Genomic DNA, 16,804 nt, shown 5'->3' with positions numbered 1-16,804 from the left:
TGTTAATTCGTGAGTGCGTGCAACGCGCGCAGAAGCCTTAGGTAAAATCATCACGCTGTATACATAAATTAATATTAAGTGTCATAATCTACTGTACAGCTGCATTAAATAACAAATACAAAGGATAAATGACTTTTACCTTTGGAAAGACGTGACTTGTGCTGAGATAAGCAAAGATGAGCAGAGATGAATGCTCTAAGTCAATACGGTAAATCAGATATGCTATTGGTCTTACAGTGTCAAAGTAACTTTTTCAGTCAGGGTTTTCTCTACTTCCTTCCATCCCAACCAGCTGTGCCATCAAGCTAGATAAAGGCGTTCGGCCAATAGCATATCGGCACTTCTGTGATTGACGTGTGACGCCGGCCAATAGCATCTCCGTGAGTGAGACCGGGTGACCTTAATCGACCAATAGCATATTGGCGTCTCCTTGACTGACTGATAATTATTTGCACTTTTTTTTTAAACGGTTGGAATGTATTGACATCTTATTGATTAAAACACATTTAAATCTGTGACGCTTTTTTGTCCTGCAATCGGCACACTTAATTTCATGTCAACTGTTTTTCCCGACGTGAATTGAGCACGGTGGAAGCGGAGAGGTGGTTGTGTGTGTTGCATTTACTAGGCAGCACACTTATGGCTTGTTCGAGCGTCAGTTCACCTTTGGTTACAACTCACAGAATTGCAACAATGACGCTGTCCCAATGCATATCGGAAGATCGCCGACTAACCTGACATGAAATCTTGTCTAGCAACCATTATATGGCGCTGTATCATCACCCGTTATAGGGTGCAGAGATTAACCTCTTGAGTTAATACGGCAACGCATATAGGCTATTGGTCTTACAGTGTAACAGTAACTCTTTCAGTCATGGTGCAAATCACGGAGATACTAAAACATCATCCTCTTATTTCTTCCTTTACCGCTGCTAGTAATTTTAGAAGCTATGTCTAACAGATAAAGTTTGCAAAGTCTTCAAAACATTCCGTTTTTCACTCATTTTGTCTACTTCCTTCCATCCTGTCCCATCAAGCTAGATAAAGGCGTTCGGCCAATAGCATATCGGCATTTCTGTGATTGACGTGTGACGCCGGCCAATAGCATCTCCGTGAGTGAGACTGGGTGACCTTAATCGACCAATAGCATATTGGCGTCTCCTTGACTGACTGATAATTATTCGCACTTTTTTTTAAACGGTTGGAATGTATTGACAATTAATTAAAAAAAAACCACACATTTAAACCAATGACAATTCTTTGTCCTGCAATCGGCACATTTAATTTCATGTCAGCTGTTTTTCCCTTTAGCTGTACAAACACTACACTTAAATGGTAATATATTTAGACACCGTGAGTGAGACAGTCAGTGTGAGATTGTAAGACCAATAGCGTTCACGTTACCGCCATAAGTATCTATTAATGGTTGTAGATGACGCAACTGCTGAATATATTGATGCGGTTAGGCGAGAACATTTCTACATACTCAATGGCTGGGTTGACGGAATGCTCGCAAGACGAGAGGTTTGCTCGTAAGCGGAGTACAAAATTCTCCCTGATCCACGCTCGTAAGGCGGAATGTTCGCAAATCAGGATGCTCGTAAGTAGGGGGCTGACTGTATTTCCCGCATTGTGAGTGGTCAGTGAACGCAGCAGCAGTATAAACAGTGAATGCGCTCTAAGTAGTTGTTTTTCCTTTTCCTTGCGACACAGCTCAAAGTTCTTTTTGCCTTTAATAAACAAAGTTGCGCACAATCTGTGTTAAACCAATTCATGACTGTATGTATATGCCAAAAGCCCGCAATTGACAAAAGAGTCAAAAGCAATACCTTTCTCGTTTCTCAAACCGGTGCACACAGTTCGCCACCTTTGAATCAGATGGAGACATCATAACCTTTACATGATCATCTCCGTTTTAGTAATATTTCTGTGTGGGCAAGGATGGACTCAGACATCGGTTCAGTCTGCTCGCTTCTTTTATTGAAAATAATGCCTTAACGACCTCAGCAAACACGAGCTGCTGTTAGCTACAACAGGCGCTTGTTGCTAACAGTCACCTGATGTCTGCCCATTTGCTCTTCCGTTACAATAATTATTGTTAGTAAAAATGCATCAGATGTAAAAATGCAAATCTAAGCTTTAAACTCGGCTTTGACAGATCAATCTTCCTCGAATGGCGCCTAAATTTATTTATTTTTTTTAAATCTAACTTTAAAGTTACAGTTTATCGGACACACTCATACTTTTTAAAAGTCTTATATTTGGGAAAATACGGTAATAATTATAACAATAAATGTAATAAAGTGTTTTTTCTTTAAAAAAAAATGCTTCGGGCACCTTGGTTTAACCTAGAGTAAATACATAAATAAATGAGCAAGCAAGTTTGTCATACAGTAATTAGAAAATTGTTCCTCAAATGAAGTAAAACACACTCCCATCTCTTGCTTAGCTAAACTAATGTCATATGTTTGGTTTTTGAACTGCTCAAAAGCTGAACTGTTGTGTATTCTTCCCCTTGCTTTTTACATAGTGCTTTTTTCAAAATGAAAAGAAAAAAGGACATCATTCTTCTGTGCCATAAAGGCGACTAATGAGGCAGAAATGGAGACACAGCCAGATGATGACATTGAAAGAGAGTGAAGTAGAGATGCTGGTTTTCAGTGAGAGGACAGACAAGAAAAAGCCTTTTGTGTCATTGATATCTCAATTTTCATAGTGAAGGTACTTATAGAATTGTCATTCATAGGAGCGAGGGCAGTAGAACATCAGGTTTAAGTTAATGCAAGTACAGCTAGCAGCAGCGTTCATTGCACAGGCCTAATCAAAACCAATGCTTAAAATTGAGAGTAATTTTTGGAGCTAATTCGCTTTTTAAATATGATTTGAATGAATAAATCGCTTGTACATAATTAAGCAAGGCATTCTAGGATGCATTTCCGCATTTGCAAGAAAGTGACAGCATTCAAATAACCAATGTGCATATTGCAAAGTGACAATCATACTCTGGCTTGCAGCCAGAAATAGCAAGATAGAAGTTTTTAAATTCCTGCCAAAAAGGCAATTAAGCTAAGCACAAATTAGCTTTCTACTTGTAGCGTATGTGACGTGTTCAATTGTGTCTTTTAGTGAATGACTTTGGAAAGAATTCCTCCAGAGGCTGAAGGCACTCAATACCAGTAGTGGGCGTGATTCCATATTGCAGTCTACTGAATGAAAGCATTACACCAGCGTGCAGCACACGTGTCGATTCATGAATGCTAGTTATTGTGGTGTGGGTTAAGTGTGTTTAATCATAAGCTTGTCTACCTTGTTAAGATGATTGAGTGACTCAAGGGAAGGCTGTAAGATTTAGCTTTGTCTTTTGGTTTGCTATTTTCTTGGCCATGTTTTTTTTTTTTGGGAGGGGATAGTGCCAGAAATGATTATGTAATAATTGACTGACGGAACGACGGTTACAGTTTGGATAAACTTACAATAACAGACCAACACAGAGGTAAGAGGGTCCACATGCTGACAGGATTGTAAATGACCGAGCGACGCCCTCCTATGAAAGTTTATCATGAAATGCTGCACCCAAACACCTTTATAGTTTTTCTGGTTATATTAAATCAAGCTCATAAACGCAAAGGAAAGCTATTTGCTGAGACAACATGCTCTCAGGAAATCTGTCAGATGACGAACAAGAAAATGACACACATTGATTGGGAGATTTTAATATAGCTTTTCTTGATAAACCAGCCTCATATATTTTTCCTTGCGATGTTAAATAGCTCAATTGAGTTCAATTAGCAAGAATCCTATTAAAAGTGTTATTTTTTTTATCGCGTGAATCCAATTTTGATTCTCTAAAATGTCTACTTTTTGTATGCGGGCTTCTTGTGTTTGAGTTGTTGGTGGCTGGAAAACAAATGTCAATCACACCCTGATAACAATGGGCACTGATTGGCTGTCATCGTGTTTGACATAACCCGATAGGCCCGTGTTGCGGGTGGGAGGGCAGGAGGAAGATATGAAAATGGAACTGTATATGAGAGTTGTCCATCTGATGAATGGCAAATTCAACTTGAAGATAAAAAGTGTACTTTTTATAATGGTAGAATGATGTGCATTTTTTGTAAGAAGGAGCTTGCTTAAGACAACAGTACCTCAAGTTTAGGCCACTACATAAATGAAAAGCACCTAGGTGCAAAAGCAGCCACGGCTAATGTTAGCAGCAAAGACGTCAATGTAATGAGCACAGCAAAGTTCTTTGTCAAACTAAACTAAAGGCTTGAGCGATTCAGAGATAGAGAAGATGAACAATGTTTTAACGTCATGTTATTTTGTAATCATTTGGCTGTTGACAAAAGAAAATGGTAGAATTCCTCCTGATGGTTGAAACATAAAATTGGGTCTTGTCTCAAATACAGACAATAATTGGTTACAACAGCATCCGTTAAAGTCTGTTGAAGAAAATAAATGTCAGAAGTCCTTTTTGTTGTTTATTAATCTTTTGAATTTAAGGTCAAATTCTGGTTTTTTTTGTGTTACCGTGTATAGGATGCACCAACAATGTAAAAAATATAGCAAAGCAGGATAAATCTCTCCTTTGCAATTTCCTCATATTTCCTTTTGTTCCTATCTGTAAGTTATATATTTGTTGCGGGTTAAATTAACATGCGTTTCAGATTTCCCACATTGTGAACGGTCAGTGAACACCTCACCAGTCGAACGTTGAATGCGCTCCAAGCAGATTTTTTCCTTTTCCTCGTGACGCGGTTCGAGTTTATTTTACCATAAATACCCGGCAGCATCCATGTTTCACCAACTTGATTGTGTATACTGTATATGCCAAAAGACAGCAACTAATAAACGGGTCAAATGGAATACATTTTCGTGTTCTCTAACCGGTGCACTTTTAACTGAATCGGCTGGAAATATAACTTTCACATGATCATCTCAGTTTTAGTCATACGTATTGCTGTGTGTGAACAAGGATGGAATTCAAACGTAGGTACAGCTTGCTTGGTCCTTTTATTGAAAATAAAGCCGCAACAGTCTCACTTAACAGGAGCTGCTGTTAGCTTCAACAGGCACTGGTTGCTAACAGCGACCTGATGTCCACCCGTTACGGTAATTGTAAGTAAGAATGCGGCCGATTTAAAATTGCGCAATTGCATCAATCTTCCTCAAATGGTGTCGAATAAAACAAATAATAATCATTTTAAAGTTACCGTTTATAGGGACGCACCCACACATTTGGCCTTCATTTTTTGGAAAAAAAAAAAAAAAAAGTTCTATTTGGGGAATTACGGCACTCTGTCAATCGCAGTCGTGAATTAGTTAATAACAGAGCCTCTAATTATTTACTGTATTTGTTTTCTTTTTAATAATGAGTAGTCCTATCAATAATATCACTGGTGTCTTTTTAAAGTCTGCTTCGTATGGTCTTATTTGTGTGGTGGTGTGGGAGGATCACCTGTGGCAGTAGAGCTGATAGGGACCAGGTGAGTGCCATTCTGTGTGATGGCCTTTATGGGAAGCTGGTGCTGACCGAGCGGAGCCTGTTGCATGATGGTTACTGTAGTCAGGGGAGCGGCCTGAGAACTCTGGATGATGCGACTGACTCCGCCTATAGACGAGGTTGTGATGGTAGGGAGCGGCTCCACTTTCACTACATCAAAAAAGAGGATGACACCACCATGAGCAAATCTGACACCGACTGGAGAGACGTAGCTACGAGCGAGCAAACCTTTGATCTCTTGATGCTCCCCATTCTCCTGAGAGTCTGCTTTCAACGGAGCGGCGGGCTGCGCTCCGACTGTTGTCATGGTAACGGTGGGGATCTGATGGACGACGTGCACCGTTTGCATGACGGGCGCGGGACTGACGGTGGTCGTCACTATGGCCGGCGTGGCCACGGCGTACGTCACAGGCTTCATGGTCGTCTGAGGCATCTGCCGTTGCACGGCAATCAGTACGGGCTGATTCGTGAGTGGAGAACCTGATGGTTGACACAGTCGCGGAGTGACGTCATTATCCCCATCCATTATTAACCCCCATTTATCAAATACATTTTAAAGCAATGGACAAATTTAGCACCATTTTTCACCAGCGTTGATCACAGAATTTTTGAACAATGCCTAGTGCTCTTCATTACAAATGATGCACCTGCAATCACATAACCAATCCAACAATACAAAAGGCACCTAACACGTCAGATACCGCCACTAAGGTCAAAATAGTCTGACATGTCAATTTGACATCCTAAACTAAATCAAAATCATTGTAAGCCAGATTCATTCAGTTCTGTTCAGTTCTCGGGTGCCGCCTAGGCCATTACCAGACATTTAGCTTTTGTCTGTGTTGAATTATAAACAATCTGTCTTGGTTTTTTTTTTATATTTACAGCACGCAGCATTTCTGTATTTGACGTGACACCTACTGCCCAAAGTCAGCTGGGATAGGCACCAGCAAGCCTGCGACCCTTGTGAGAATAAGCGGCTACAGAAAATGGATGGACCGATGGAATGTGACTTCTTAAAGGCTTTACAACTTCCACTGTGCATATCATTATGTGGGTGCCACCCAGTGTCAAAAATTAAACACTTTCATTTTGTTTAATTCGTCACACTTCACTGCAGTTCTTGCAAAGTTTTACAACCACAGATTTTGATTGGGGCCTTTTCCTTCCTCCAGATATTTGCATTTCATCGTATTAATTTTTATTTTAAATGTATTTATTTTCATTAATATCTTTAAAATGTTCTTTTCTTTCATGCAGTGTGAGGGAAAATGTTTTATTGGGATATAAACTGGACTGAAAAAAATTGTTCTTTTATATTTACTGTGATCCCCCTACTTAGCTGTTAATGGGGGGTGTCAACCCCTGCGAAGTCTGGAACCTGCGAAGTAGGGTATCAGTCCCTAGATTTTTATGTACGCCCCAATATAGCCGCAGTAACCATAAACAATCCTTTTTTTGTATTTTTTGAGTATTTTATTTCCTTTCTATTATTTAACATTACATTATCCTTATTAACATTATTGTATATTCATTAAATAACTAATATTACTTTGTTGAGAATTTGTTCTCAGGACTGGTTGTCTGCACCAAGACTCCGCTGAGAGAGTACGCAAGTCATCACGTTGAACTTCACACTTATTTTGGCTCATGTATGGTGTATCATGTAGTGTCTGTTGAATAATAAATCAATAACAATCTTTAAGTCTGTAAACTAACACATAAACACTTGCCGAACTTTAATCTATGAATTTACTGTATTTTTAGCCGACATTAGCGGGTTAGCAACAACTAACAACTACTAAATGTAAAGTGCAACCTCTACACAAACGAACACATAAACAGAATAAACACTCATCGCTTACTAAACATAGGCAGTAGCGTGCGTTATCAACATAAATGATAATAAACTATAAATATGAGCTCACGTTGTCATTCACTACGAGCCGAATGACTCTCAGAGAACGTAAAACAGGAAACGGAAATGCAACGCGACCCGACAAATTAAAAGCATGCATTTCAAAATAAGATAATAAACGTCACGAACTAACGCTTGAAGAATTCTTCACATAGTTATTAACTATTATTACTTAGTTGTTTGATGAATACAGTACTGTGTAATGTACTTTTCTGCTTTTTTCATTTTTTTTCAATTTTTGCGCATTTAAATTATTTTTTATTTTTAAATATTTTTAATTTTCCCTGGAAAAACCCGCAAAGTACTGAGACTGCGATAACTGAGAACGCGAAGTAGGAGGGATCACTGTATACGGCAAAAATCTATATATAAGTGACACAAATTGTTTTTAGGTTGTATTTTACCATTCTGGCCTATTTGAGAATATATTTGCCTTCATGTGGCAAAAATGATTTTGACACCCCTGGTGTAAGAAATGAGTGAACCACTGACCTAATGTATTAATTCACTCATGGCAATATATATATATTTTTTTTACCAGTGGAGTTCTGTGCAAAGCGAGCCTCCTGGATGACAGCAAGTTTAGGCTGGACGGTGGCAGTTGGTGTGGGAGTTGGTGCCGGGTTTGGCTCTGGTTCCATGGGGACCGGGGACCCTTCTCTGGAGAGGCTATCTGGGGTCTGCACGCCACTGGAGTGGGCCGACAGCACCCCAGTGTGATTGGGGGAAGCAGGAGCGCTCCTGGAAAAAGAGGAGATCGAATTTAGTCAATGCCGCTACACGGTACCGTCATAATAAGAAATGTACCTAGAGGAGAGGGGTCCAACAGGGGTTCTGAAGCAAGGCACTCCCCTGGGCCTCCGTTTCCTGAAGGCTTGTTCGATGAGTTTGCCTTCAGAAGCAGGATCGATCCTCCAGAATGATCCTTTCCCAGGTTCTTCTTGGGAGCGGGCTACTTTGATGAAGTACCGGTTGAGGGACAGGTTGTGGCGAATGGAGTTCTACACACATACAGTCACACACAAATTAATGAATAGCTAATACTATAATATTATTAAGATAAGAGTCAAGCTCACACATATACAGTACATTCTTATATATATGAGAGAGAGAGAGAGAGAGAGAGAGAGAGAGAGGAAAGACATTAAGACATTTCAACAAAGAGTTAGGATTTTTATTTTGAAAATTTGTTGCTAAAATGTATTTCCTTTCACTGAAAATAAATATTGGCTCCTAAAAGCAGTTGTAAAGATTTTTGCCTTCTTTTTTTTTTTTTTTTTTGCAGATTGTGTTCCACTACATTCTGTTTCCTTCACAAATGGTGCGCCAAGTAAAAAGAACAATAATTACATCAAGAGTGTTTGTGTCCCACTTTTACACACACAATATCCTCAAAGGTGCCAATCCGAGCGCTCTATAACTGGAGTGTATGTTCGTAGCAAAAGTGTGTCATCACTTTCCACAGGACACTCATCTACAATTTTGAGTATGATCTTGGGACATTCTGTGAAAAAGATGCCGCCAATGTGAGTGCGTTCTATGAATTGGCCATGAATGTTGCCTCCGAGCAGAAATACTGGAGTTCAGCATTTTCATTTCTTTTACTAAATGACAATAAAACAAAAAGACAGAAACTGGAATTGGACAACGTGCTAATAAATGTTGTTTGGATGGTTGGTTACAAACAAAAAAGTCAACTGTGTTGCCTTGAGACAAGGCATTAATTTACTGAATCTGTTCGATTTTGAGTCACGACTTAAATTAATGTCGATAAACACCTCTATTCAAACTGACCGCGTGGATTAATTTTATTTAAAACAATGGTTTTCTCTCAGACTTATAAGATTTTATTTTTATTATTTTTAGGACTACTGTGTACCAAACAAGAAAGAACCCAGAACAAACAACAATATTTAGATTAGATCTTTTACCGGAAATGTAAATTGCCATTTGAAGCTACCTATTAATTGATCATCTTAAATGTCAACTAGCAACATTACTGTTAAGTGTTATTTCAATACTGATGGATTGAAACAATTCCAAATGAGTTATTTTCTGCGCTGGTTGAATTTTCACCAGCAGTATATGATAAAAGACTCCCTCCTAAAGAATAGCAACCAAAGACTTCACCGGCAGCATAATATTATTTATTTGCTGTGTTTGTGAGACAGCCAAGAATACAATACAAGGGGTCCAATTACAGTAATTTTCAGTATTATTTATTTCTTCCCGTATTCATATTTTTTTCTCTCTCTGCTGCTATTGAAAAACTCACTTAATCACATGTTTCCACAATATTGCAAAAATTGTTTGAAAATTAGTGTCTTAATTATAAGGCAAATTACTGTGCTTGTGGTATACATTTTAATCATTAATTTTCCCAGTTTATTTATTTATTTAGTTTTTACCGTCTGCACTTTTCCGGGTTAAAGCGTCAAGTTTTTGAACAAGGTAATTTACATACAGTGTAGTTTAGAGCTGGTATAGGTTTTTGAGTTTCTTTCATTTTCAATGCATTAAGACACAGGTGTCAAACTGAAGGGCTGGAGGCTACTTCTGGTCCATCCTAGCATTTCACGTGGCCCACAAAATGCAAATTATGACTTCAAGTTTCTGGCTAAAATGTCACATTTGCAAGTTGTCTTTTTTTGCACTACATGATATTTTTCCCTATCTTCCTCATATGTATACGGTTTCTTCCACTCAATCTACTCCGTAATATGCTCAGAATGTAAGTCTATTCATTTATTAATGGTTCATTATTACTGCCCTTATTGCTCTATTACTGTTTTTTGGTTTGTTTTTTGTTTTATTGCCTACCTTATTATTTGCTCGATTATAGAATGTAGTCTGCTCCGGGAAGTTAACAGAATAAGAATTTAATTGTGTGGTATTACTATGTATATGAGGATAATCCTCTTGAATCTTGAATTTTTTGATAAACACCTTTTTTTGTTACTGTATCCCCTTTTCAAAAGTTTTACTTGCCTTTGATTTCTAAACTAACTAAATGTGTGATGATCATACTTCAAATTCATTTGACTTCAAAGTTGTAACGGCCCTCCAACAAAAACAATAACTACAACGTGGCCCACGCCACGGTTAAAATGAGTTGGGCGTTAATGTGACGCGCTAAGACCGCACTCCTTCTAAGGCTTCCTGCAAACAGCCAGAGCGTCAGAAAAATAAAAAGTTATGATACTCCAGGAGAATGTAAACCTCCAGCATATACTGTATACTCAAAAGAACAATCACCTATGCTGCACTAACCCACTAAAACTATCCAGACATCCATAAAATCTTGCAATGCTAGATACCATGGAGTGGTATATGACCTATTCGGCCCAGCAACTGCTCACCAGAGTAAAGAACACATCTTCAGTACAGTGATCACTAATCACCTTTACGTAAAAGAGCGTCACACTGAAAATGACGAGTGCATGTTAACGCGCAGTTGATGGATAAATGATCTCTGCTCGATCTCTCGACATCTATTGCCGCTTTAATTGCGACCAGCGTGGAACGAGTTTGCTTGACACAAAATTATTCAAACTAATTAGATTTCTCTTTGAAGGTAAATAGTTGAAATGTGTCACATTTCCTAACCTGTTGCTCTTCAAACATTTGCACGACACCGCTCACTTTTGCTGTACTCTTCTCTTCTGTCAGTGTTGCAATGGAGAAATTAGCTTGCAGCATCTTTTCGGCTTGTTCTGACTGCCGGCCATGAAAGCCAATGCCATAACGTTCTCTCTTCCAACACAAGCTTTCTGGACAAACACCCTGTTGTGTCATGTACAGTAAATGTGTCTTTTGCTTCTTGTAACTGCTTGCATCATTGTCCTTCCGGCTTGCTGCAGTGAGTGTGCAGGCCCCCCTAAAGGCTCAGTCACTATGGCCCACTACTTAATAACTTAACATTTATCGTGATCTACAGGTCGATTGTGAAGGTATTGTGGGAGGATCACATGGCATTGGCAAGAAAACGCTGTCAGCCTATCAATAAGTAACATTAAAGAACTGTCGCTGGATTAACCCTTCACTCGGCACAGCAGACGATTTCGGCTGATAGTCTAAAAGGGCAAAAAGGTCGAAAGCGTCCGTAGCGTATATTCTAACGTGCCCAAAAATTTCTCTAAAACTAGTGCAGGACAATAATAATGATATATCGATATATCGCGATACAAAGTGACACAATACACGTATTGAAATGTGATGTTCGGTTTCCAATGTATCGCGTATCCGGTTATGAAACAACTTATTTTGGTGATACTTTCGATTTTTCAAACTGGCCCTGAGTGGCTTCCTTATCATGATTTTTGGCATATAATGAATCGTGTTTGACATGTAAATCATTCCAAGCGCTTCAAAAACACCACAATAATTGTAACAAACTGTGAGTGAGGCAGCAGAGGAGGGGAAAAACTCAGAAAAAGAAAACTTCATGGTACGAAGATAACATTTCATTTGTTTCTGCCATTGTAGTCATACAGTATCTTGGGCTTTATTGTCCTCGTCCTCATAGTGTTCATGTCCTCTGTAGTAAGTTCCCGATAAGCGAAATAATATCCACTCCTCCTCAACGAGCAGCCATATTAATGAGCAGTGGACTCTCATGTGGCATTTATCTCAAAAGGGGGTTTTGAGATTTCAAGTTTTGTTTTACTTCATTTTGTTTCTTTCATATGCTCAGTAATTTTTGGAATGTGAAGAAAAAAAACCCTGTACAGACGCGATCGTAACTCGAGGTTTCACTGCATTTAATAAATAAGAATAGTTTTCTCCTTGTTTTTTTAAATTATTCCAAAGTAAAGCTGTTCATATATACCTGTAATGTAATTGTGTCATCCAATATGGGTTCATGTAGGTACACAACATTTTTTAAATTGTGAATATAAAAAAATAAATTAATTAAAAAAAATACTACACCGATTTGTAAATAAATGTTTTGGAAATTTTAGTGTGCACCTCATTTTCAAAGTTGGTCAGCTTGAGGGGAAAAAAAAAAAAAAAAAGGACCATCCCTGCAGTAATTCAAATTCCAATAAGATGTATGAAAAAGCATTAAAAAGCATTCTCTAAAAAGTGAGAGTCATACTGACCTGCCAGCCTTTATCAGCTGTTCTGTAGTAGGGGTAATTCTTAGTGATGTGGGTGTATATTCCATTCAGTGTCAATTGTTTATCTGGAGCCATGGTGATGGCTTGGACTATCAGTTGTGCGTATGAATACGGTGGTTTGGAGTCATCCTGTAGAGAACATGAGGTGTGAGAGAAAAACTCAAGTGAGCTAAAAACAACTAATGTTCACACACAACTTCAATTGAGTTCTGTATTCCAAAGTCTACCCTGAAGAGTGTGTTGGGCAATTTTTAGACTTCAATGAGTAGCCAAGGATATCAAAGCACGTGAAAGGTTCTTCAAAGCACGTGAAAGGTTCTTTCACGTTTATACCCATTATTGTTCAATATATAAGTGATTGCTCAAATGCAATTCAAATATCCAGTGGAACTGGAAGTAACAGCGCTCACACCATTGCTCACCTTTGGACTGTCTTCACCTGATGCCTCCTTGTCATTTTCTGATTGGGAATTATCTGCTATAAGATCTGAGGCCAGGACCCGACCGCTCCTATAGCTTGATAGTCCCGCCCCCCTCGGACTTGATGGACATGAGTTTGCAGCACTGGGAAATTGGCACCCCAAAAAAAAGATGTTAGTCAGTGTTTTTTTTTTGTTTTTTTTAATTATTTTGCTTTCAAGAACCAAGTCACTAACATAACACAATGAAACCACTTTGACTGACCTTATGGTGCCTGTGGGTGAAGGCAGTGGGCTCATGAGGTGGGCAATATTATCCGGAATGTTGATGGTAAGTGGGGAAATTTGAGGTTGTACAGATTTGACCGGTGATTCGGGCACGTTCCTCTGCTCCTTTTTCTCACTTGAAAGTGCAGTGAATGTGATTTTTATACTTGTGCTGGGGAATCGAAAGCAGCATCTGAAAACAGGAAGACAATATAAAGATGTAAATGGTACATAATTGAAATTAATGTTCCTACTACGAGGTAAGCGGTTCTAAAAGTGGGGGTATGTGAAGGCACTTCCAGGGGGTATGTGAGATTTTAACGATTACTGCAGGTAATCAGCAATCTAATTTATTGTGCTTTTTAATGCCCTGCCAGAAACAGTAGATTTTACATTTCAAATTAAAAGCACATTAATTGAAAAATTAAATAACTTGTTGCTAATTTGTATTATAGTGACTCATTTGCAAAATGCTTACCTTTTTGAGATTTATATGGATACTTGCTGCATTTAGTGATGCAATTAGTCTGCAGACAAACAAGCTTCTGGAGTTGTAGGATGAAATATGCGTAGAAATTTCAGTGCAAATGCACAGCGTCCACTTTTGGACAATAAACGGGCAAAAGGGTCAAAAGCGTTAGGCCATTGCTTAAATTCTAACACACCCCTAAATTTCTCTAAAATGTTGAAAATTCTTGCCAGTATAGGACTTAAAAATAGAAAAACGTGTGCCTAATAAAGGCTATCTTTGCCTGTTTAAACTATCGGCAGAAATCAGGGAGATGACCAAACTTCATGTAGAGAGTAATTGCAATAAAATAAGGGATTGGCATTTTTTTTTCCATTTCAGGCACTTTGATGCACCTATTTTGTTTTCGACAAACCTGTATTCTGTATAAACGCTGTAAAAAGTAGTTAACAGATGTTGAAAGTTGATTTCCATTGCGATTCTATTTCTATTTATTTTGGTAAAGTTACAAAGGATACAATTTTAGGTATACTCATTACTTTTATTGATGACAATCTTATTTAAAGTCAGCGAGGCAAGCAGGGGTGTGCGCGAAAGATTTTCTTTTTCGTAGGAGGGGCTTTGCAAAATATAATTGAAAAGCACTGAATTAGACACTGAGGACAAAGCACTTAATTGTGCTTACCACCTTCCAAAGGGTACATCATTGAAGAAAAACAAGTTGAGAACCAATGCACTGGATGAATGAAAATGACTATGTATGTTTGTTCCCGATTTATTTTTTAATTAAGTTCCAATTGGGGTCTGACTGAAATGTTCTCATGAAATACAAAAATGTAAACAAGTTACAGGGGAAGTTTGGAGTTTGTACAGGCTACTGGTTGTTTTGGGCTGCAACGGAAGACCGAGGCGTGGAAACATACTGACTGGAACCATGAGGCAAAGTTTGACCGACTGATCAAATTAGTTTACAATAACAATCTGCATTAACTATGAAAAACTATCCCAGCCTATTAGATAACAATTAGCTACCGTCACGAGTAAAATATGGCGAGCTTCAAGAATGCAGCAAAACGGAATCGCCATTTTGTCAGCTAAACGTTGCCTATCATACGACGGTGAATGTTTTGGCAACACGCGAATGTAGCTTACTAGCGTGCTCGCGATGCTAGTATGTAGCTAGGGTGGTACCCACACACAAAATTGACCCACTTTAAAGAAAATTCCAAACCAATGACGGTCTGTAACCGTTTCACTAGGATTCGAGGACATATGAACAATATGACATCATGCTCTTTAACTCGGCATGCAATAAAATGGAAAATAAATAAAACCAAACCGTAGGTAGGTAAAATTGTGCCCTAAACAAAATGAGAAGACTGTAAACGAGCGCATCAGTGTTGCTAACCCTGCGGTGTATTGTATGACTGTTGCGTTTTTGGGTCAGAACATGTACGCCGAATAAGAATTGGTTTAAAAACGATTCAAATGATGCAATAAATTATACTATTGATGTAATTTGATAGGCTCCAGACACAAACATAATTCTACTAGGATCTCTGGCAATGAGGTTTGGCGTGACGTTATCGCAATACAAACCCTGAGCGTTCCTTGACACAGCACGTGCAACACCACTACCGGACAACAAAACAACAACACAGGACAACGTAACGCACAACACGTCGTAGGTTCAAGCGCGCTATTTCAACATTCTTACATTCGTGGAAGCTGCAGAGGTGGAGCTCCTCTTCTCTGGAACACCCCATCCACAAAAACCCCATTTTTCCCAAGGCATCGGAGGTAGAATTCCCCCATGCCAGTACCATCTTCGCTCGCCGTGAAAATCTCGAGGTGCCGCCGGGAAATGAAGCTGGAGTGTCCCATACTGACATCCACGGAGCCCTGCGAGGAATTCCTGCCAATGGTCACCGACCTTTTCTTCATCAAATACTCGAATTCTCGGCCCTCCAGCCGAGCTACTGCCAACCCCGAAAGACCGCTTACCACCGCCATCTTCTGAGGTATCTGGTGGGTTTTTGGATTAGTGTTTGGGGCAAAAAACGTACAGGTAGATGCGCTAAGGGGACGTGGCTGTTTGATTTTTTTGGAGAAAGAAACGCCTAATTTTACAAAGCTAGATAGCAAAGAACGTGCCAGACCGGGGTTACGGCGGCTCCGACCCACCGCCGCGAGGAGGAAAAAAAAAGCAGCTTTTCGTCCAATCAAAAGCGGACAAACGGGCGGAAGTGATGTGACAGACGTATAATGGGACCAATGGGAAGCACGCCTTTAATCGGCAATGCCGTAGTGTTTACCAATTGCAACCACAATAAAAATAGCTTAGGCAACCATGTGGTAGGTTGCCCTGCAGACTGACACGCAGATGAATGGAAGGGTGGAAGACTTGGCACTGCAAGTGTGATGGAGGGGATCGAATAGGGCATAACCTTTCTACTATACGCCTGCCGTGTTCGTAAAACGTAACATACTGATTTAAAAATAACAGGAAATAATCTATCAGCAGCATATCTCATTCAATACTCATTGGCTTCTTCAAGAGAAAGATACCCCCCCCCCCCCCACACACACACACACACACACACACATACAACATTTTTAAAGTGCTATTGCAGCCCCACTAATCGATGATTTTTGTGGAGTATGAATTGAACAGCAAATTCCACCCATTTTATTCCATCTCAGAGTGGCCATTTTGTCACTTGTTGTCAACGGAAAGTCACAGTTATTCCTGTCTGAGCTCAGCAAGGTGGCAATCTATCACAGTCATGGCTCACGTTTTATTTTTTTCTTGAGTTTGTTCATGTGACGTTTGCAGGCTGAATTGTGATTGGTCTTTACCTGGGCCCCGAGCATCTGTGATGGCATCTTCAGTTGACAGCAAGTGGCAAAATGACATCACTAAGGTGGACAAAATTAGGCGGATTTTGCTGCTTTACTCTTTGCGCGAGCACAACATCCATTATGAGACTAGTAGTAGTAGTATTTCTCCATCAGCTTTTTCAGTGTAATTTTGCAGTGCATGTTATTGTCTGAAGCAATTGAAGGAAAAACTGATTTGTTCAATATTGGCTGTGTTTACGTTTATAC

General features: G+C 39.3%; 1 protein-coding gene across 1 annotated transcript in view; it reads right to left on the bottom strand.

Moving 5' to 3' along the window:
• Positions 1 to 15,913, bottom strand: part of LOC148409284 (forkhead box protein K2-like) — an 18,200-nt gene extending 2,287 nt beyond the window's left edge. Inside the window, exons 1-8 of the mRNA XM_088439672.1 lie at positions 15,414 to 15,913; positions 13,226 to 13,420; positions 12,964 to 13,105; positions 12,524 to 12,670; positions 8,229 to 8,422; positions 7,960 to 8,162; positions 5,732 to 5,983; positions 5,459 to 5,653 (exon numbers count right to left, since the gene is read on the bottom strand). Of these exons, the coding sequence (XP_088295798.1) occupies positions 5,459 to 5,653; positions 5,732 to 5,983; positions 7,960 to 8,162; positions 8,229 to 8,422; positions 12,524 to 12,670; positions 12,964 to 13,105; positions 13,226 to 13,420; positions 15,414 to 15,709 (1,624 nt within the window). The 5' untranslated portion in view covers positions 15,710 to 15,913. The remainder of the gene's footprint in view (positions 1 to 5,458; positions 5,654 to 5,731; positions 5,984 to 7,959; positions 8,163 to 8,228; positions 8,423 to 12,523; positions 12,671 to 12,963; positions 13,106 to 13,225; positions 13,421 to 15,413) is intronic.
• Positions 15,914 to 16,804: the final 891 nt, after the last annotated feature.

This window comes from Hippichthys cyanospilos, chromosome 17 (genome assembly GCF_059441005.1).
Source record: "Hippichthys cyanospilos isolate Australia breed blue-spotted pipefish chromosome 17, RoL_Hcya_1.0, whole genome shotgun sequence".
Lineage (NCBI taxonomy): Eukaryota > Metazoa > Chordata > Actinopteri > Syngnathiformes > Syngnathidae > Hippichthys > Hippichthys cyanospilos.
Note: the sequence above shows the minus strand (reverse complement) of the source record. Positions and strands in the feature narration are given on the sequence as shown.